This window comes from Peromyscus maniculatus, chromosome 15, assembly GCF_049852395.1.
Source record: "Peromyscus maniculatus bairdii isolate BWxNUB_F1_BW_parent chromosome 15, HU_Pman_BW_mat_3.1, whole genome shotgun sequence".
NCBI lineage: Eukaryota > Metazoa > Chordata > Mammalia > Rodentia > Cricetidae > Peromyscus > Peromyscus maniculatus.
Genome location: NC_134866.1, coordinates 3,933,444 through 3,956,303, shown reverse-complemented (window position 1 = coordinate 3,956,303; position 22,860 = coordinate 3,933,444). Strand labels below are relative to the sequence as shown.

Below are 22,860 nucleotides of genomic sequence, written 5' to 3'. Positions count from 1 at the left end.
ACATTTTGGAGGTCTGGAATTTTTCCAGGGAAGTCATGGATACTTAATGAATAAACTGCTTAAAATTAAGTTAACATGATGTTTTAAAGGCTCTACTGTGAAGAACAGTATCTCTAAAATGCCCAAGAACAAGCTGGTAGGCACCTGTCACGGAGCCTCAGAACTGAGACTAATTTCCAGAGCCAACGAAGCGGAAGGGAGAACAGGCTCCTGCGGCTGACCTGACCCCACACACACACTGAGAACATACGCACAGACAGGACACACAAACACAAGTATCTTTAAAATGCTGAACAACTTGAACAAAAGGAAACACAAACCTTCTCCAAGTACCACAGACAAGAGACAGAAAGCACACTGTACCTTTTCCCAGCTGAGGAACGCCCTCAAGCAGTTCAGCACCTCCCCTCGGGCCCGCTGCCGGGCGACCAGCTGCATGGCCTCGCTGACGGCCGACTGGGAGAGAAACACCTCACGCCACATGTTGGCAATGAACAGAGTCAACTTCTCAGATTCCGGAAAATCTGTAAGAAAGAGAGGGGTAAAAAGAGCCTTTATGTCTCACCTAGGAAACTGCTTTAACAACTAGGCATGGATTTTTACTTCCCAAGAGCCTGACAAGGCACCCGCAGCTACAGGCCTGAGTGGACGGCGAGAGGGCTCCAGTCTCCAATGTCTCCATCTTGGGTACTTCCTTAGGTTCTCTTCTGTTTTGAGACAGGTCTCATTCTGAAGTTCAGACTGGCCTCTAACTCCCAAGTGCTGGGATTATAAGCGTAAGCTGCCACATCTGGCTTGGCACACTGTTAGTTAGACTTTAAACCTAAACAAATGGCTAACGGCAGTGTGGAAACAAATTGTCTTGTAATATTGTGTATCAAATGGGAAAATTCTGACCCTGAAGACATTTAGAGGTAAGATGTTTTAACATCTCTCTCCTTTGATGGATCCCTTCCTCCTGGCCAACACCACCTTTTCCTATTATATTTTATATTTTTGTACAAGGTTTAAAATATAACAAGGTTTCTAACATGGAACAGTTTTCTTTTTTTATGTATGTAATTATTTTGCTGCAAATTCTTCCAGTCTCCAGGCTTCTCTCTTTTTAAATAAACTTGACAAACAGTAACATATATAAAGAATACCTCCTTCCCAGATGGAGAACCCTGAGTCTGTTTACTATCAGTACAAATCAGACAGACATGCTTTCATGTACCGTGTGCTCTCTCTGACACTCAGCCTGGCTTCCACGCTCTACCTGTGATGCTGCAGGCATGAGGAGTCTGCTCACTTGCACAACTATGCCATCTTCAGTTACTCAATAGTTGACAGTGTGCTGTCCTGTCCATTCACCTCCGGACAGACATCTGCCTCCAACTACAGGCTACTGTGGTTAATAGTCTGTGTAAGGACGTCTCCATTCCTGTTGGATATGGACCTAGAAGTGGTACTTCTTACTATGTAATGAGTGTCTTAATTTTACAAACAACACCAGTTACCCAGTGCAGTTAATGGGAGGAGTTTTGTCCTGTTTGTCATGAAGGCGTGCCTGAATAAAGTTTTCTCCTACTTTGTCTATTATTACTGAGTAGAGCATAAACTTGATGCACTACTTTGATGTGTTGCTTTGTACAGCTGTTCTTACCTTCCACATGCCCCTTCCTAGATCTGATCCACATTCTTCACTAGACAGGGGACGCTTCCCTGAGTCCTGCCCCAGACTATCAAATCCACTTTCCAAAGTGCAATCCAGTTACTCAACAAATGCCTAACGGCTGTAAACTGTACACTGTTCTGGGGTGGGACAGAATTTGTCCTTTTAGACTAAACAATCTAATGGGAGAGAGACCTGTGTCCTACAAAGGGAAGTGCCACAAAGACAACAGGAGAATATGGGACAGAAGGTTAAGGACACCTGAGAAATCACAGCGTGAACGCTGATGGACAGACATTTGTAAGAACAAAGCCTGCGGTCTGAATGAGCCTGTGACAAAGAACAAGAAACCCACGGGACTTGCTGAAGCACACACCTCTCCTCTCTGCTGCGTTGTGTTCCTGTGCTACCATGGACGTCAGCCTTTGATGGCCACACGGCATGCCCCCCATGAAGGATTACTGAACAAAACAGTGTGGGCACACTGACATCGACTTCCTGGCACAAGACGACGCTGTGTTCCTATCCTTCCTTGCTGATGAATACTGATGGTCTGCTGTCACAAAGGACTCCTACTGTGGATCCACAGAGGAGACGAGGCGGCTGCAGTGAAGGGGAGTCAAGTGAGGACAGTACCGCTCCTCCACCTGCTCCTCATCACTAAGGCTCTTCTTTTCAGGAGGCTGCAGATCCCTCTCATGGTTACTGTCCTTTAGCCAGGACACAGCACTGTGGACAGTCATCGTACAAGGATTCCCATTATTGTGCAACACAGGAATAAAGTGACTATACAGTGGACCACGAAGAGACAACTACACAAACAGAAGTCCACGTGCCAGTGTAGTAAGTCCAGGTACATTCAGTGGAGAACTAGCAGGGTCCAGTATATTAGAGTCACTTAAGCCCTCCAAAGCACCAAGACTTTTTTGAGACAGTATTTCTAGACCAGCCTAGCCTCACACTCAGAGATGAAAAACATTATTTTTAAAGACACAAGCAGCTGAAAAGACAGGAGCAAGTGTAAGGTGAAAGTGTAACAGCAGGTGTTCAACACACATGCTGCAGGCTGCACACACCTTCTTTCAGAAGGCTGTAACAGAACAAGCGAGCTCTTTCCAAGTCTCCAAGCTGCCGACAAATGCCCACATATACTCTGCACAGTGCATGGATGTAACTGTGGTCAAGAGATGTCTTCTGAACCTTTAGCTCTGAGAGAATAGAGCGAAGTAAGTATTCTCCTAAATGCTAGATTGGGAAAAAGATAAAAGAATTATGGTTAGTGATGAGACCCAATCCTAATTAGTTATCTATCAGACAAATAAAGCTTGCAGAACACCAAAAGGGAGGCCACAATAACTGATAACAACTTGTCTAGTATGGTAGCCAAGGGGATAGCCAGAGGTGAGAATTCCCCATGACTGACCTCTTGGGATCAGTCAGGTTACAGATACCACAGCAAATCTATAAATACACCTCCTTGCCTGTGACGACATGGCTATCATTCTAATTATAATTTACTGTTTCTCTGGTAAGTATCCATGTGGGCTAATTCTACCCCATTTTCATTTATTCCACTATTTAGATTTTATGAGATTAGGTGTTATTTTTCCTTCCCTTGAAAGAGAATTCTCATTAAAAATCTGATAGCCATTCACACAGAAGACAGTCTCTCAAAGACACCTGAGCTCTTAGGCTCTCTGAACAGTAGCAATCAAAAACAACGTATTTAGTCCATGAGGGCATCTGCATGTGACAGTGGCCACTGAAGAGTGACCCAGCAGGCACTGGAGTCACCTGGACAGGGAGCTGAGGGATGCTCCTGAGGACGGCTAAGAAGCCTCCACAATGCTGCCACTGTACGAGGGGAAAGACTGCAGATGATGTGGCTCGCTCAAGAAGGAAGGATCCTTCAGGCTAAATGCCAGCCCCATCTGGACATGTAAGATTTTTGTTGACAGATTTTTCTCTATAGCTGTATGTGTCAAGACTCACTGTCTTCTTGTATTTCTAAGCTATAGATGTAGGGGAGAGATAATCAGGCCTTCACGTTGAGAGGGGTAACCTTCAGCGTCAGCTGCACTAGCCAGTCCCTGCCGGACACTCATGCTTAACCACCCAGAGAAAGGCTGCCACATACCTTGTTTGTGGTGCTAAATTCATAAACAACTTCCTTCTCTTGATCTCTCATGACAGGCTTTCTGGAGATGTTTCCCACATACACGTGACTACGAATGACAGGTAGCAGGTCAAAGGAGGACTCGGCGATCTTCCTCAGAGCCCGAGTGATGGCCGTATTATAGGACACTGCCATCTCCCTTGGGTTGACATGCAGCTGTGACGCTGGGCCGCAGACCAGGGCAGCAGTGTGCTCTTCCTCAGCTGGGACAAGCTTGGCTGGTGTGGGTCCTCCGGGGGGATCCTCGGGGACGTCTTCTGCAGTGACCTGGCTGGTGCCCGGCTCCGGGGACGCACTGTCCAGCCGCAGTCTTTTAGCACTTCTCAGCATGGATGCTGCCAATGTTCTTTTCCTACCTGCATCCTGCCGTGCATCCAAGTCCTGTGACTTACCTTGGCTACTGTCACCACCGGAGCTGCCCCCCGTCAGGACAAAAGCAGTGGACGTGGAGGTGATGGCTTTGAGTCCCAGCAGGGCACTGACACGACCCGGCAACACCTTCCCATCCACGGAGGAGCCTCGGGACAGTTGCATGTTCCCTTTGAGGAGGCTGAGGGTCCGGGCCCTGGCAGATAACTCTGGGTACATCGTGTCGAGGATCTTAACGGAGTTTTCCTGTGGCCCACTCACAGCAGCATGGCCGGGCGCACAGGATGGGAGGCGGCCAGGCACGGGCAGCGCATGCTTTGGCGTAGCAGCACAGAACTGCAAAGGAGAAGACACTACCCTTCCGGTGGCTGCTGCAGCCGATGGGGACGGGGAGGGGCCCAGCGGGGAGGGCTGCTGGAGCTCCTCAGGCCATGGAGACAGCACGGGAGGCCCTGCAACTTCACGCAAGGGGGAAACACGGGCAGCAGGTGAGGCTAGTGAGGACGGACTAGAACTCGGTATCAGAGGAGACAGTGGCCGTGATGTCCGTGGAGGGGTGGCTATCAGTGGGGGGAGCAAAGGAGGCAATGGAGGCCCCACTTCTTGCCGGATCTTGCTCAGAGTATCAGGGGAAGAGTTGGCAGGGGTGGACATATCCGCACCTGCCATGGTGGACTGAACTTGGCTTCCTGGCATTTTCCTGTTTGTTCTTTCCCCTGACACTGGCTGAGGGACTTCATTCAGATGCACTTCCCCGCTGGTGAGTCCTGGGGTCTTTGCCAGTTTGCTTGATTGATCTTTGTTGGAAATCTTTGATCGAGTCTTATTCTTACCAAGTGGTTCTAATTTCCAGTTATAATATGTGTGATCAGATGCAACTTTCTCGGTCTCCAGCGTCTGGTCATATATCTGAGAACGAATCCAGATGCTAGGCTTCACAGGTCTGTTCCGAAGACGACTCTTATCAAAGTTGGCACTCTGGCCACTGCTGGAAACATCCTCCTGGGCAGCAGAGAAACCGCCACCACACGGAGACCCTTGAGGCAGAGGGCCGGCAGGACTGGCTTCAGGGGACTTCTCCACATAGTCACTGTCTAGGCCTCCCAGGTCCTGAGGAGCAAAAGCTTCCAGAGTGTCACACAGAACGACTTGTTCCATACCAGGGGAGATGGCGACGCCACTGATGATAGTCCAGTTGTCCCCCTTCTCAATCACGAGGTCCTGATCCTTATTTATAAGTACACTTATAACTTCTGAGGTCACCGCAGAGATCTGATAGCGAAATGCCGTCTCTGTCACACAGTCTGAGCTCTGCTCTGTCCTTGGTGGGGGTGGAGAGTCAGAGCTCAGTGCCAGAAGCTCCCCAGGCTCTGCCAGGCCCTCCTCCCCAGTGCTGGGGCACCCCTCATAATTGGTCCCATCCTCAGATGTGCTTGGAACGTGCTCAGGGTCAGACCTGCCACTTAGGGGGGAGCTGCCTCCAGCATCCACAGCGGCTGGTTCAGGCAATTCTGCAGTGTGGGACGTGGAGCTGGATGTCTCCTCAGGCCGGGTGTCTTCTATCAGATCTTCAGCTGCCTGGCTGTGATGAGTACTTAAGAGCAACACGTGCTCAGCATCTGTCCCACTGCAGTCCCCAGGGCTTGCCTGAAGTTCTTCTGTGGCCTTGGTGAGACTATCAGAGGGCATCTCCAGAGGACCCTGAGCATGCTGGCTTGAATTCCTGACAGGGCAGTTGTCTCCCTCTGACACGACCCACTCTTCCGGGGAGGCTCTGAGCATTTCTTCACTGACTCTCCTCCCATGGTTCTCTCTGAAGACTTCGCCCTGCTTGAACTCTTTGTTCATTTCATTATTTAGGGTGCCTCTGCTAGAACATTCTGAAACAGAGGCCCTCGAACTATAATCCCTTAACTGACAACTTTCAAGAAACATAACGACCTCTGACGTAGAAAGCTTGTCTATGTAAAGAAAGGTGCTTAGGTTACATTCCTGCAGCGCCGAGGTGAGATCGCCTACATCTGAGGCACGAGCAGCCACATCCACCCCGGCCTCTGGGTCTCCCAAATGTCTCTGGGAGTCTCCCGCTGCATCCTGCTGTTGGTGTCCCGTCACAGCTTCAGCCTCATGCTCTCCCTCACTATAGCTAAAGGCCTCGTCCTCTACCTCAGTGTCCTCTCGCTGCTCTCGGACGCCTGTGTAGCAGAAGGAAGCCCCAGGAAGACTACTTTGGGAGGTATTCTGTGTTTCCTCATCTGCACTACCAAGATCTGAAGGACAGACAGGGCTGGTGGTGACCTGGGTTCTGAGAAGCGGCCTGCTTGGCACTGTGGGAGGTGTACTGGCGTTCTGTGGAATACTACGAGAATCTCTTGCAACTGCAGGGGCCTCAGTGTTTGCCTGGTGATGAGCTCCAGAGGGCATCTGTCCAGCAGAACAGTCTCTGGATGTGACCTCAGCTGGAAGCAGCTTCTCAGCCTCCAGACTACTGGCCCCCGACTGTGTAGTGTGGGGAGACTTCCTGAGCTCCGGCAGGAGTTCTTTCATGACACACTGGCTCTGGATGAGGCTGTCTTCAGAGGGAAAAGGTAACTTATCTGTAGAAGAACCAAAATTCTCTGCTGGTATGGAGTCACTTAGAGATACTTCTGGAGAAGGGCTTTCCTCACCAGCTGTCTCCTCAGTGCCCTGTGCTATGGGATCCTCATCTCCATCACACTCTGATAACGATGCATTTGTCTCCTCATCACTGTCTGTGGAAGGACTCGGTGCGCTCCCACGGGGCTGCCATTGTTCCAGGTTGCTACTCTGCATCTTCTCGGGTCTTGCCTGCTTTGTTATGACTGACACTTGGTTTGGCAGCAAAGCAGCAGCTGCTTTGAATCCCAGAGGGATGGTACTTTCTCCAGAAGGTCCAAGCACAGCTGTCAATCTGCTGCTCTGTAAGGCTGATGCTGCCTTCTCTGGCTGAAGCCTGGTCTTTTGCTGGTGTTCCGAGGGAGCTCGAGGGCTGCCCTCGCCACCTCTCCTCAGTACATCACTACGGTGCCATGACGTGCTGTCAGCAGAACCAGGGCTCCTCCTGGTGAAGCCAGCCTGGGAATGTGCCAATGAGGTCCAGTCGGACTTAGGCAGTGTGATCCGGCCTTGACCTCCACACTGCCCACTTCTCGTTGGCTTCTGAAATACTGACTGGAAAACTGAGTGTGCCTTCCCTGTGCTGCTTTTAAAAATGTTTAAAGGTTCCGGGCCCCTGTTCTTCAGATCACTAAAGGTAGATGCTCCTAATTTTGACTTGGTGCTGGAAGCAAACAAGCTGTTTTCCGGGTCATTTTCTTTTGGAAAACGTGCTGGTGGCTCAGACCACAGAAGAAATGTGTTTGAAGTTCTAGTTGGTGACTTTTGTTCAGAACGATGCCGGTCTGTGCAGGGTACTTCTGCTGGGGTCCCTGCCTTACGGTTACTGCAGAGAGACACTGGTACAGAGGTAGAAGAGGAAGGAAGACTGGCTGAATGGTCACGCCCTGCTGCAGCGGCACGAACACCTGACTCCACAGTAGACTCCTGCGCATCTTTTTCCTTTCTCTGAAAACGGCCAGAACCCAACATGTGGTGTGACTTGGAAGCAAATTCACCAGTGAGTGTCCATTTAGTAAATTCCGACTGGGGTGAGCAAAATGCTTTTGATGACAGGGTTTTTCCTTCAGATCCTCTGAGTTCATTGAATGTCCTCTTGCCAAAGGGAGAAGAGCAAGCCTCTGACCCCCCAGCTCTGGCTACCTTCTTTCTTGCCGAGCCTCTGGACGCCCTCTCCACCCACAGCCTCCTGTTATGCTTAAGCAGCCCTTTCCCAACTCGAACAGGTTTACCCATCTCCCGGGCCTCTGCCTTTCCTTCTGCCTCTTCTACGATGTCTCTCCTGTCTCTCCTGTCCCTCACAAATTGAGGGGATGTTGCTACCCAGTGCCTTCCCCGAGCTAGAGAAGATGTGGCCGAGGGTTCTCCCAGTGCTACTCTTCTGGTATCAAATCCAGCAGGTGCCAGTTTGTTTATAGTTGGGGCGACTTCCTGTAACCTGGGCTGTTCCATGCATGTATCACTCCTTTTAAGTTTTTCAAGCAATGCCAAGTAACGCTGAGTCTCTGCTGTGTATTCTTCTAATGCTGATTCCACAGAGGTTCTAAGTGGGACGGAGTCACTGTCGCTGGAATCTGTGAACTCTCCAAAGTAGGATTCCTTCAAGTGACACAAAGCACAATGTCATACAGACGCTCAGCAGACCTACCCTGTCACGACAACTAAACACATTTAAAAGAGTGGGTACTTCTTGAAGAAATTCTCAGAATTATACTGTGAAGGGTGGAGCAGGCTCCGATATGGCGCTTGTTCTACCCAATCTTTCATGAAGCTGGATCCCACTCTTACTGCTTTCCTATAACCAATGCTCTGAGTCCCAGTCTACATATCACCCAGGTTTTAAATGTTTGAAGATATACCCAAAGCTGAGACTCTCCTGGGCAAAGGGTCAGGAATGTTAGATATGGAGATTTTCTGTCTCTGGAAACAGTCCATGTCTGCAAGAATATACTTCATTTTCTCCATGTACTACATAGGAAACACTATCTTCCTACATAAAATGCATAAAGACAAATAAAATGCAACCACAATACACAGTAAAGAAAATCACACCACATATGTTGATGCAAAGGGTCTTGGCACAGTCTTTTATTTTCTGATGTTACTTCATAGTAAAACTGGCTAAAATGAACAGTTTTGCCTAAGTACACTAATACCTTTGAAATACCTTGGACATAGTACAAACATATCCACATGGAATTAAATTCAGTAAGCCAACTCACAGGTGCCAGGGAGGAAGATAGGTGTGGTGATGTCATCGGAGGGGGCGAGGGCACTGGAGACAGAAGAGGAGGGGGGAGTTTGAAGAAGTCAATTGCAGCTTGCAGATCATCATCAAAAAAGTGTTCATGGTCACAGACGTTGGTCCTGCTGACGTCCCTGTTGCCATCACCAGGCCTCTGCACCGAGACTTCAGGATGACTCTCTTCATGAGGAGCATGCTCACTGCTAGGGCTCGCTCCACTGGGCTGCTCTTCTTCTGCACTTTCAGAGGAAGTAAAGTCACCCTCCATCTCCATAGACAACTTGGTGAAGAAAGAACGCATATCAGAGGTCCTGGCAGGACTGCCTTGCACTGGGAGCAACTCATCTTCCCCAGAAGTTCTGGATACACTGTTTTCTTTGGCAGGTTTTTCTGAGCAGGAAAGAAGGAGGCATCACATATTTAATGCCAAGAAAAGTTACAAATCGCATCCTGATAGCAGATCAAACTGCTAGCAAAGTTAAGCTGAAATGAGTAGAAAGCTTTAAAAATGTCACCAGTCAACTTGTAATGTTATCTCATGGACTGGGACAGGGATGTGGATGGAGAGTGATCCACTGAGGCACCACAATCCAGCTTGAAGCACAGAGGCAGGGACAGAGGCCTTACTGCCTTACCACACACTGGGAGATGCTTTCTGGTCAACAGCAGTCTCATGCACCTTGGACAGAATGCCTATGGGTAGGTTTGACATTGGTTGGCTTGAGATTCCTTTTGGAAGATGAAACTGTCTCAGCTTGTACGCACCAATCTATTTCTCTGTCACCTACTAGCTCCCTCAAATACTGCTAGCATAGTGTGACAAAGAGGCAACCATACCATTTTTTGGGGAGAGGGGGTTTTGAGTTTCATGAACTTCAGCTGATAATGATTATTTAGCCAAGAAATATGGATCCCATGGCATCATGACAACCACCATCTGTTGCATTTAAGCTGTGAAAGTGTTTTACACAAGAGCCAGACCTCTTCAGGGAAGTGGGATTATGCTAGTGGTACAGAAACTCAAGGTGAGACTGGAACAGAGAAGTGATCTAAGCAGGACAAGTATGTCTGAGGCACACAGGAGCTGCTCGGAGCAGCTTCTGTGTGATACTGCAATGCACTGGGAAGTGTCAGAGAGAGGGGCATGGGACTGCAATGCACTGGGAAGTGTCAGAGAGGAGCATGGGACTGCAATGCACTGGGAAGTGTCAAAGAGAGGAACATGGGACTGCAAAGCACTGGGAAGTGTCAGAGAGAGGAGCATGGGACTGCAGTGCACTGGGAAGTGTCAGAGAGAGGAGCATGGGACTTCAGTGCACTGGGAAGTGTCAGAGAGGAGCATGGGAGTGCAGTGCACTGGAAAGTGTCAGAGAGGAGCATGGGAGTGCAGTGCACTGGAAAGCAGTTGAACAACACTGATTTGAAACAGACCAGAAAGTCATTAGTGGAGAGGGGCAGCCTGTTTTATGCAAGAATTCCAGTAACTAAATGCAGAAGGAATGAGATTTAAAAAAAAAAAATCTTCACTGGGAAAACTGGAAGCAAGGGAGATCTACCATGGATTCAACCCTTAGTGGGTCACAGTGTAACATATATCCTGTTACCAGTCCCCAGCACAGAGTCCTGAGCAGAACTGGGAAATGGAGTCTGAGACTGGATCCTGTATAAGTGGGAAAATGTGCAATTTCCATGAACCCCATAGTTAACAGGGCTGGGAAAGAGCTCTAAGGGAGCTCTCCCACTGTGTAACATTCTTGTGTGAAAATAAAAGTAACTTCAAAGAAGCTACTTTGTAGCACAGGAGAACTCCTTGGCCTTCCACACACAAGGCCAAAGATGCCTAAGCCTCCCCTCCCAGCCTCTTTGAGAGCTGCTATGGAAATCAGACTGAATCTGCTGGGATTAGAGTCACACTGCTTCACTGTTTCAAGTACCCATTCTCGGCTACACACCGGAGGCCTACACACCGGAGGCCACGGTGCAGCCCATGGCAAACGCTATCACGCTCATGTGTGAGGAGCCAATGTGGGATCTCTCACCTGGGATGCGCCTGCTGCTCTCCCCAGACAGCCTGTGAGCCGCATTCACACAGAGCCACAGTTCTTTCAGGAGAACTTTCACCTTCCCTGGGAACAGCAAAGCACCGAGATCAGTCACAGTTCTGTGGAGCCAGGACTCCTCATTCAGGAAGCAGTACCCAACCTTCCCACTACAACCACACGCACATCAGTTCATTGTCAACAAAAGTCAGGCAATGCTTTGGTAAAAACTGAAGACTGGCCACAGGTTTGCTTGCTTTTTCTTCTAGGGCAGTGGTTTTCAACCTTCATAATGCTGCCACCCTGGATTAAAGATTTTACTTTAAGTGAGGGCTTAATTTAAGAACTTAGCTGGTTTGGCCTCAAAACTGCTCCACATTGAAATTTAATTACCATAGGTTGTATTTATTTTAATCCATGCTTCACCTCAAGCCCTTTGTGTTTATGTTTCCTGCCTGGTTGGTATTTTGGAATCTGTGTATTTAATGAGTCACAGGCACTTTATCCCGACACTGTACTATCCTAGGCTTCCATCCCATCAGCCCTTCACATCCCCGGCCTCTCAGCTTGAGTCGGTGCTTCTGGAGCTGTTTCCCGCCCTGTGAAAGCGTGTCCTCCCCTGCGGCTGTGGGTACCCTCTGCAGGCACTCCTGCCCTGTGTCCCCCGACCCCACCCGACCCCACCTCACACCCATGGACTTTGTACAGTCCCTCAGTCCTCTGGGTGGTGCTGCAAGGTTATCTGGTGATGTACTCATGTAACTGAGGGATGCTTTGCTACTGTTGTACCCATCTCATAGCACGACGGAACAACGGCACACACAAATAGAGAAAAGCCCTAAATGCCTTCAATAACAAACAAAGGGCTGGGTCTTCTGAGTCCTTCCCTTAGAACAGTGGTTCTCAACCTGTGCCCAACTCCTTTGGGGCAGTTGAACAGCCCTTTCACGGGGGTGAGTGTGGGGGTCACCTAAGACCATCGGAAAACACAGATATTTACATGACTTCCTAACAGTAGCAAGAATACAGCTATGAAATAGCAATGAAAATAATTTCATGGTTGGGGGTCACCACAGAATGAGGTCACACCCACTCTTCTGAATGTGTTTAGTTGTCGTGACAGGGTAGGTCTGCTGAGTGTCTGTATGACATTGTGCTTTGTGTCACTTGAAGGAATCCTACTTTGGAGAGTTCACAGATTCCAGCGACAGTGACTCCGCCCCACTCAGAACCTCTGTGGAATCAGCATTAGAAGAATACACAGCGGAGACTCAGCGTTACTTGGCATTGCTTGAAAAACTTAAAAGGAGTGATACATGCATGGAACAGCCCAGGTTACAGGAAGTCGCCCCAACTATAAACAAACTGGCACCTGCTGGATTTGATACCAGAAGAGTAGCACTGGGAGAACCCTCGGCCACATCTTCTCTAGCTCGGGGAAGGCACTGGATAGCGTCCCCTCAATTTGTGAGGGACAGGAGAGACAGGAGAGACATCGTAGAAGAGGCAGAAGGAAAGGCAGAGGCCCGGGAGATGGGTAAACCTGTTCGAGTTGGGAAAGGGCTGCTTAAGCATAACAGGAGGCTGTGGGTGGAGAGGGCGTCCAGAACAGCTGCTGGCCCCACCTGTGGCCCCTTCCTTTCCTATTCCAAGTCAACCCAGTTATCACTGGAGGCTCCAGAAGTCTGAGTTCCAATCCCTACGGCTGAAAAGCTTATCTGAATTATGATTAACCTACCCCAGAGCCTGCTCCAAACACTGTCCTCCCCTTCGTTTACATGACCTAACCGGATCTCTGCTCAGTACACATACCCAAAGCAGCAAACAAGGACCCCTGAAAACAAAGAAAACAAGATCCTTTTCCATCCTCCTGGAGGACGGTCAGAAAACCATGGAGCACACATGCCTTCTCATGGATGTCCCCAGGCTAGCCTTCCCAACAACAGAGAAAACTCCAGTGTAGCTGGATGACTCAGCTGTGACTCTGCACGTATGTTGAATCTCTGAAGCATTTCTTCTTTTACCACACTCTAAGGTGCTCACAACTGTTTCTGACTTTGCACTCCTCTGCCACTCTCGGGATCAAGAGCGTCTTCTCAAGTCATGATGAGCGAGCCAAGTGTGGCTAGAACAAGGTCCAGCTCAGTTCTCCTTAAAGGAGTTTACTGTTCGAACAGCTTTCACTTTTCAATACCTGCTGAGCTGAAGCAACACTAGTTGGAAATGATTAGGGATGTTCCACCCTTGTTCTCCTAGGGATGCTGTGTATTGCCTTAGGTCTTTCTCTAGACACTGGAGGGTTCACCTGCCATTTGAAAAAGGGCAGCTCTTATTCTGTTCATCTTCAGCTGGGTCAATAGAGCACACTGCAGGTCTGCATGATATTTGACACAACTTCACACTCTGATCAGTTCTAAACCCATTTCCAAGTGAGACTTCTGGAGATCCTGGGGCCAAAAAAATGATGTCCTGGAAATCCATCTGTCCTCTACTTCCCATGGCTGAACAACACTGGAGACTGGACTCTGCTGTGGCCGCGGAGCCTGCACCAGCACAGGCTCTCCTGTCCTTAACCCTGTTCACAGTGTGGATGCTGTTTTCACCACCAAGAGCCAGTGCCAAAGGCCCACCATCATAACCAGCATGGTTTTTCTGCTTTACTGACTTAGGGAGAGAACTTTTATCAACACCACATTTACATTTTTAGTTGTATTAGCCAACCTTTACGAAGTTTTGAACAATGGTCTAAAGAACTCTGAGTATATGGTCATTCTGGAGGGTGCTTCTCCAGCCTCTCACACCCCCTTCTTTCAAAGACAAACATGTAAGTCCCCATGAAGACTGTCTCGTTTTCTCAGGAATCCCCACGAGGTTTGTCTGGCACAGTTCCGTGTTCTTGGGTACACAGCAGCCGTACTTTCTTAATGGTCAGTACCTTTAATCCACATGGAATTGTTCTGAAGACTGGACTTACTATTGGCCTTACCACTTTCACACAGCACTGCTGAGCCTATCTTAAGTCAGTCCCACATAATCAACTCTCTGCTTCATTTGATCTGAGGCATGTGTCATATCAGCCTACGAGTCCTGCTTTACCCTCGTGGTGTCAACAGACACACACACACACACACACAGACGGACAGACACACACACACACACCCTGTGCTTTCTGCTCAGGGACTTTCCTTTTCTTCCTTATAACTCCCTCCTGAGTATGAAATGTTCTAACAGATGAATGCCGAGACTTCAGGGCATTTGTTTCTCTGCCATCTTTGACTACATTCTCAGAGACCCTACACTTCATCTCCTGGGTCAGGAAATGAACCCAATAGTCCAGCCCATACTCATCTATGTGGCTGGGGTTTTAGTTCTCAGGGGCTCCACACCACACGTGATGCCAGTGGCTGTGGGCATGTTCCTGAACATGTTCAAGAGTACGAGCAGGTCTGAACATTTTTCTTATTTACGAGTTTATACTGTTCTTCAATCTTCTAGAACATGAGGGCTTTTTCTTGCCAATTCTAGTTTTCAAAGGTTTAGGCAAACACTGAAGGCAGACAAAGTCTGCTTCCTTCCCCTACACTCCGAGTCTACTACCTGTCAATCACTGTAGGTTGTCCTTTCATAACCCCAGGGAAGGGCTGCTGAGTGGGCCCGTTTGTGAGAGTTCATAGAGCATGTATAAGCTTCTTATGGGAGCAGGAGGAAGGGGAAAGCACTCAAAGCAGCCATTAACTACCCAATTATTCCATCTCTAACAATTCTCATTCATAGGTCATACTTTAATAAACTACACCTAGAACAGTATCTGAAAAAAACTCAAGCAATGACTTCTGTAACTAGAAGGCTGGTCTATTGTCCCCTTCAATACTTTGCAGAACATTAAAGCTCTGCCCCATGATTTGGAAAAGTGAGTGCTGAGACCCTGCTCTCCTCTGCTATGGTCAACATCAGCTTTCCTCCTCCACACTCACTTTTCTCTACCGATGCTAAACATCTAGGGCAGTGGTTCTCAACCTTCCTAGTGCTCTGACCCTTAGTACAGTTCCTCATGGTGTGGTTGGTGTGGTGACCCCCAACCATAACATTTCATTGCTAGTGCACAACCTTAATTTTGCCACTGTTATGACTTCATAATGTAAATATCTGTGTTTTCCAATGGTCTTAGACGACCCCTGTGAAAGGGTCCCAAGGGTTGAGAACCACTGACCTAAAGTGTCCAGGAGAGCTGCTTCTAGTTTTGGAGACAGTGTATCACTATGTAGCCAAGGTGGCTTCAGATTCAAGATGCTCTCTCCAGAACATTCCACGTGATGAATTACAGCATCAGCTGGGCTCAGGTACACAGTTACTTGTTTCCATTTAAATCAAGTCTTTGTTTACTGGAACTTAGTAGGAAGAAAAAGCAGCCTTGGTCAGCCTTTTGTAAAGGAAACCCAATGTAGCACTCTTCAGTGACCAACTGGTCAATTTCTTCCCAAAGCCAAGCATGAACAGGGAAAATCCCTGAGGGATCAGTTAAGAACTATGACGTCAGTGCAACCAGGCGCACAGCTGACTTTATTGACTTGAAAAAGAAAAATGTACAACAGACAGCATTCCTGTCCTCATCAACAAGGAAGATTAAAACACCACATAAAATGACTTGGGGCAGTAACGAGCTCTTTGGTGTTAAAACACTTCAGGACATAATGACAGAGAACATGACAGGAGGGTGTGGGGTTGTTTTCAGCAGGAAGGCTGCATACAGACTGCAGAAGGAAAGACAACCTCCACGGTGGACCACTGACTGGAAGGTGAGCCAGTAAGACCTCAGCAAAACCTGCTAAGGCCCCACTTTTCACACAAGGTAGGAAAAGACTGTCCAAGCATGAGTACTCCATGGACCATCCACATCAGTACCTGACAGCCAAACTCAAGACCACCCACATGGGGGGGGGCTACCCACCACCCCCACATCTCCCTAGAGTGCTCCTGAATAAGAGCAGCAGGAAACATTAGACAGAAGAACTTAGAGTGTGGAGATAAACAGATAGAAAATACAGGATAGCTTTGAGAGGGCCTGGAACCTATTCCAACGGGCCCAGACTGTCTCTAACCTAGGGCATTTAAAGAAATGCCAAAAGGTGGAGCAAAAGACCTCCCCCCCAGCACAGCCAAGTGCAGAGCATCTCAGACACCTGCACTCAGGCCCGTGGTCCAATCATCCTCAATATGAAGATCTGCTGGGTAAAGCCACTAGGAAACCTGAAAATGGGCCCCTACACCACATCAGCACCCAAAAGCCAAATCCAAGACCATCCACATCAGCAACTGCCAGCCAAACCCTAAGCTAGGAAAAACCTGAACTTATTTTCCGAATTAAACAAGCAAACACAAGGAGAAAGTGGGAACTTATTGAGATACTATGTACCTGGTGTCACTTCTCAGTTTTGACTTTGACTAAAGTCAAGTCTTTGTGAAACTAAAATACCTTCATCTGCTACCATAGCATTTTATTTAAAAAAAAAAAAAAAAAAGCCTTCCAAGATTAAACAGAAATTCAAAGTTCTATCTCCACTTTTAAAACAGACCAGAAGAGGAGGAAAGCAGCCAAGGTCCACACAATCCACAAAGTATCTCGATGCCAAGTCCTATCCCTCACCTGCGGCCCGGCCTCCCATGCCCGCTGTCGGAAGCACGCACGCACGCCACACTGGCCTTGCTTGTGCTCTGTAACCAGTAGTGTTTGGCTTCTCAGACATGGGTTTCTCCTCGTCCTATCCCTAGAAAACACACTGCAGAGACCTGACTACAGTTCTGCCTCACACTGCTCTGGCAGCCAGGACGCTTAATGAATTAACCTGATAGGCTGTAGTCTAGACAGAAACCTATCGTTACTTGATGAAAAATGTGGGGCTTATACGTACTTTTCCTTTCCCAATTAATGTCTTCTTTGATTCTTCCATTCATATATTTTACAAAAATAGTTGTCTTTATGCACATCGATAAGTAAATGTGGATATATGCGAATTAACTAACAGCTGTCCAAAATAACAAAATTTGTTCCAACAAAGTATCTACAAAGCAGTATTTCTGCAGTGAGGTTAAGAGGTACATATGCCGACTAACCACAGAAAACAATGCATAAAACCGAGCACACTGTTAGGATACTCACTTTTATCTATGCTTCCATGAGAGTCACTTGAGATCTGTGTTCCAATGTGTTTCAACTCTAAAAACACATAAGGAGAAGAGTTTAAAATAAACACTGCACATTAAAACTGACTCTCCAAGTAAGATTAACTGAATACTCACCCTTCTCATTTTTCTGTTTGGAAAATTCATCAAACCTTTCCTGTGTTGGGGGAGAGAAATACCAAGAGTGTTTATGCCGTACGAAGCAAACACTGTGGAACAAAGGTCAGGCGGGTGAAAGGCAACAGACAGTGACTGTAGCCACAGCCTGGATGCCACAGAAGCCCTAAGTCAGGAAGTAATGTGTGTGCATCTTTTACCCAGGACCTGTGTCCAGAGGCCATGGGTCAGGGATGTAATGTGTGTGCATCATTTTACCCAGTACCTGTGTCCAGAGGCTAAGTATGGGTCAGGGATGTAATGTGTGTGCATCATTTTACCCAGTACCTGTGTCCAGAGGCCATGGGTCAGGGATGTAATGTGTGTGCATCATTTTACCCAGTACCTGTGTCTTCTTAAATTCCTTTTCAAGTATTTTCTTTTCGTTTCTCAATTGCTTGAAGTCCTGAGTGTGTTTGACAGCAGCCTCTATGTATAATAGGAACAGCAAAGCAACAGGAAAAGGGGAGAGTTAGAGGCCCGGTCCTGTGTGATCCATGCCAGCTTTTTCCCTCTCCTAAAACTCCACACATGTCACAGACAGTTACTGCCTTCTCATCAAGCTACAGAACTGACTAAGGCTATGAAGATCCTTCCCACCCCTGATACAGCAACTCCAAATCCTCCCATGCAATACTCTGCCTAGAACAGTGTGCAGACCCTAGACTGTGAGCAAATCATTTATTCCTTTTTGGTTCAAAAACCAAACGATGCACACACCAGCAAGAATCTAGCCAGAACTGACATCACAAAGACATGCGCACACACAAATACAAAGGAAAGCAAAGTCCTACAAGACACCAGCAACACTTCTGAGTTTTACTCAACACTTTTATTATGGCCTATCAATTTCTAGGGAAAATAACTTTTCTTACAATAAAAATAAAGGCCACATTTGACTCCACAGGTCTCTTCTCAAAGTTGCACACAGCCTCTTAGGCATTCCACTTATCCCACATACGAGAGGACAAGCTGAGAGCAAAACCACGTGCTTAGTGTCTGTCAGCATTCATGAGATGATATTATCCAACCATCTGCAGAACTGATATCTAAACTAAGAACTCATCATTCATCCTTGTTCTAAATGTCCCCGGCTCCTAAGTTCATGCCTTCCATGGCGACACCTCCTTCAGAAGCAGAGCACAAACACCGGGATGTTGAAGTCCACACAGGCAGAGCATGACAGCACAGCCATTGCCTCTACCTGATTCCATCCCCGAGTAACTGCAAACAAAATGGACATTCCATTCCTAGCCAACTTTTCAAAGCACAATTAGCTAAGATGTAAGGACATAACAGATTCCAGTGCTTATGCCCTTCTGTATTCTGGTTACTTGGAAACATGAAGTACTTAACTCAAGTGGGGAGTGAGGGAGGGCCAGGGTAGGGCACTTCATAGAAATATGTGTGTGTGTGTATTTGCGCCATCAACTTGGCACAGGCTAGAGTCATTTGAAATGAGGGAACTTCAACTGAAGAAATGCCCCCATAGTTCAGGCTATAGGCAAACCTGTAAGGCATTTTCTTAATTAGTGATTGAGCAGGAGGGCCAGCCCATTGTGAGTGGTGACACCCCTGGGCTGGTGGTCCTGGGTTTTATAAGAGAGCAGGCTGGACAAGCCAAAGAGCAAGGCAGTAAGCTGCACCCCTCCATGGCCTCTGCATCAGCTCCTGCCTCCGGGTTCCTGTCTTGGCTTCTCACAATGGATTCTGATATACAAGTCAAACACACGAAGTGGCACCTTTTCTAGTAACTACCAACTTCAACTGGGAATGAAAGAAACAAAAATAGCTACAAGATCCAACTTTCAAAACTGAGTCACTGCATTTCCTTCCACGCTGCCTGTTTACAGCAAAGGGTCACAGAGAAGGGGATTAACTTGAGCAGCAGCACAGAACTCCGTTCCCGGCACACCCCGCTGACACTCACAGCCGCACACTTACCAGGGTCTGTACAATGACAGGGCTCTGCTGGCCACACACAACAGCTGCACTTACCTTCCAGCTTCTTCACCTTAGCTTCCAGCTTCTTCTTCCTGATAATAAAACCTTGTCAGTTAGACGCAGAAGAAATGATAATTTAGCACACACGGTGTATATAACAGACTTTTTCACTCATAATTAGTATCACATGTCAACTAAATTACCAGCAACTGGGCTATGATAGAAGAAGCCCAAGAAAGAACACTAATCCGTCTACTGTACAGTATTCCTAAAACAGGTTTTTAAAGACCTGACATTTGTTTGAGAAACACAAAGAGAGTCTATTGAGTCTCTGCCACAAACACATGTGAGGCCTCTCCTTCAGGACAGTAAGTGCCATCTCTGGGTGTGTCCAAATGATCTCCCTGCTTCATGCATCTAACTCACCAGGCACTCTTCAGGAGCATGCACAGTGAGCAAGGGAAGCAGCGGGGAGGGGCGGGGGAAGGGGCAGCGGCGCTTCGCCTGCTCTGAGATGGATTTCCCAGAGTAGAGAAGGCAGGAAGCTCAGGAAAGTCTCCAGATGCTGCTGCTGTCACAGACAGCTCCACAAGTGACCTCTCGGGGCTGGGGCTGAGGTACCAAGCTTCAACGTAACTAGCAAGAGGCCCAGCCCACTTCACTGCTGGTAACAAAGGCCTTTCCCTCTACCGTGAGATACTACAACGATGATGCCTGTAAAAGGCTGGCAGAGACAGGAGGCCCACGACTATCTGGACACACAGGTACAGCTCACCCGTGATAAAGCAAGTGTGCACAATACCTCTCTGTGCATCCCTTCAGCACCAAATCCCCCTAGTCACAACAGTGCTGACCCCGCGTGACAGTGGTGAAAACTGTGGCTGAGAGACTGGCCCAAGTTTGCACAGCTAATTAATTACAACCAGTGAATAGAAACAAAAGAAAACTTATTTACAAACATCTAGTCTCGAAGATGAAAGCCCCGTATCAACAGTAAACCACTTACTGGGCATCACTTTTCAAGCATTCTTCTTTCACACGAGCATATTCCTGGTGAGTGTTCTGATACAGCTTCAGGGAACTCTAACAAGGAAACAGGAAACATAAGTATCTCCCCAAGAGCCATTGATCATGGTACTCATTTGTTTCACCGTAAGCTAAATTCTCATCTGGTAGCACAAGACTGACCAAGTACACAGCCAGACTTGTCTGCAAGGCCCAGGAGTTACTGAGCATCTCCAGGAGTAGGCTAGATTCCCAGGAGACAGAGCTCACAGTACAGACAAGCAAACCGACACAACCCCAACTGCACAGAACACCACTGGCTGAAACACTAAACAGCTGAAATGTTCCCTCAGAATTACAGTAACAGAGTCCAAGCTGACATCAGGCTCAGGAAGTGTTACATTATTACTTTCAGGAAAAGGAAAACAAGTTACCAATCCAAATTAACTGGGAAAATGTATGAACATAGACTCATCCTCCATGATGACCCTATAGGCTGGAAAGACAGTGTCCATGTTGTGGTCTGTACATGGCATTTCTCTAACCTTAAAAGCTCTGAGAGATGAGCTTCATCAAGCCCTCTTCACAAAGGATTTGACAGGGTGGCATATTCCTGCAAGACATGTCACCCAGTGACTAAGAGGGTCTACCACTGAGGTCTGACTCCAAGGTTCACACTTCCTTGAGGGCATACTATGGACATCATATAACCAAGAGTACAGAGGACTGAACACTGTGGTTGGCTGTTCCGTTTTCACTGTAGTTAAACCATAGAGAATCCCTGGAGAAACAGGAATGCTGACATGTACAAGCACACAGTGCATGAAAACCCAGACAACTGCACATCACTGAAACTACAACAAAGGCAGGTGGATAATGGATAATAGGACTCTTCTCTGAAAAGAGCCAGAAAGAACACTGGATAATAAGCCAGACAGCTCCACCTCCTTTCAGGCCAGCCACCTAGCCAGAGGCTTCAGATGCTTCCACTTATAAACTCCATGGACTGGACGTGCTCCTAGGATTCCTATAAAGGACATGCAAACTTTACACAGAAAAGCATTCACAGCACTTTGAGTGGATTGCTTCAAGGCTTGACTCTGAAGAAGAGAGCCCATGAGAGGTCAAAGTATCAGTTTCCTACCTGAAGCATCTTTTCCCAAGGCTCCCTCGAGTAAAGGAAATGACCGCTCACCTCTAAGAACTTGAGACATGTGAATGAAAGTGTCTCTCTGTGGACCTCACGGCCCTGAGAAACCGCAGGGACTAAGTAGTTACCCAAACCCCAAACCAATCTGTCAAGACCATTCATCCATATTAACTGCTCAAGATTCAACAGAGGTCCTCCAAGGACGTTTGAACTCTACCAGAGCAGAGGCCCTGAGTGCTGAGCTGAGGCTAGACCTGTACTACTAAAGAAATCCAGTTCCCCAACCCACGGTCACACAATGATTCTCCTACCACTAATTCTGGATGTCTACATGTTATTTCCCACTTAAGTCAAGAAAATTTTTTAAATGAAAAACAAACAAACAAACAAACAGATAATTACTACAGGGAATATAAAACCACCTGAGTTTACACGTAACCCTTTTTACACTTGTGCAGAGTCCCGGGAACACTGTGAAGCCACACGCCAGTCAGAGCAGGGCGCTCCACAGGAGACACAGAAGGGTTTCCTCAGGCACTCACATCCTTCACTAACATGTAAAGGTCCCTGAATCCCAGTCAGCAAGTGCACGAGTCAATCCTAAACAACAATGACCCTCTACAGGAAAGTGGCTCTGGGCACCTTTTTCTCCTCCAGCTCTGCTTTCAAGGTGTCCAGCTCCTCTTGGCATTTCTGCAGAGGGGAGATTTTCTGAAGCATCTGCTCCACCTGGTGATGCAGCATGCTGTTCTCTCTGAAAATGGACAAGGCATTGGCATCACTGAGCAGACCAGCTGGAGTGCGTTATTCAACACTAACTTCAATGATTCTTCCTGCTCATCCTAACAATAAGACTGCTTTTGATCTTTTAGGCATAACCAACTTTTTAATGAGACTGTACCAAAATGTAACATCAGAAACCAGTCCAACAGACTTCAATACACCAGAGAAGATGTCTGAGGACAGTCTGCCAAACATCTGGCACATCCAATCTTCATCTTCTCCCATTTGTTCCAATTAAATGATATAGGAATGCTCTATCTGATGTATAAACTCATGCTGACTTTTAAGTGAGCACTGTAATCTAAATACAATTGTAATGTAAACTGTAATATAAATGCAATCTGATTTATAACCTCATGTTGATTTCTAAGTGATAATTGTAGTCAGAGCATAAAACATCATTACCATTTTAGTGGATTTATTTTGTTATAAACAACACAAAATAAATGGCGTTGAACAGTGTAATTGTGTGAGCAAAAGTAATAGAACTTCAGTTTCAGCTCACAATGTGGTCACAGTTTC

General features: G+C 47.4%; 1 protein-coding gene across 2 annotated transcripts in view; it reads right to left on the bottom strand.

The window, feature by feature from the left end:
• Window positions 1–22,860, bottom strand: part of Ice1 (interactor of little elongation complex ELL subunit 1) — a 56,933-nt gene that overhangs the window by 16,952 nt on the left and 17,121 nt on the right. For both annotated transcript variants that reach the window (XM_006987785.4, XM_042261346.2), the window contains 11 exons: window positions 22,198–22,309; window positions 20,407–20,483; window positions 19,455–19,492; window positions 17,803–17,885; window positions 17,418–17,457; window positions 17,278–17,334; window positions 11,121–11,207; window positions 9,059–9,471; window positions 3,792–8,435; window positions 2,731–2,899; window positions 364–524 (listed from right to left, as the gene is read on the bottom strand). In XM_006987785.4, the coding sequence (XP_006987847.3) occupies window positions 364–524; window positions 2,731–2,899; window positions 3,792–8,435; window positions 9,059–9,471; window positions 11,121–11,207; window positions 17,278–17,334; window positions 17,418–17,457; window positions 17,803–17,885; window positions 19,455–19,492; window positions 20,407–20,483; window positions 22,198–22,309 (5,881 nt within the window). The remainder of the gene's footprint in view (window positions 1–363; window positions 525–2,730; window positions 2,900–3,791; window positions 8,436–9,058; window positions 9,472–11,120; window positions 11,208–17,277; window positions 17,335–17,417; window positions 17,458–17,802; window positions 17,886–19,454; window positions 19,493–20,406; window positions 20,484–22,197; window positions 22,310–22,860) is intronic.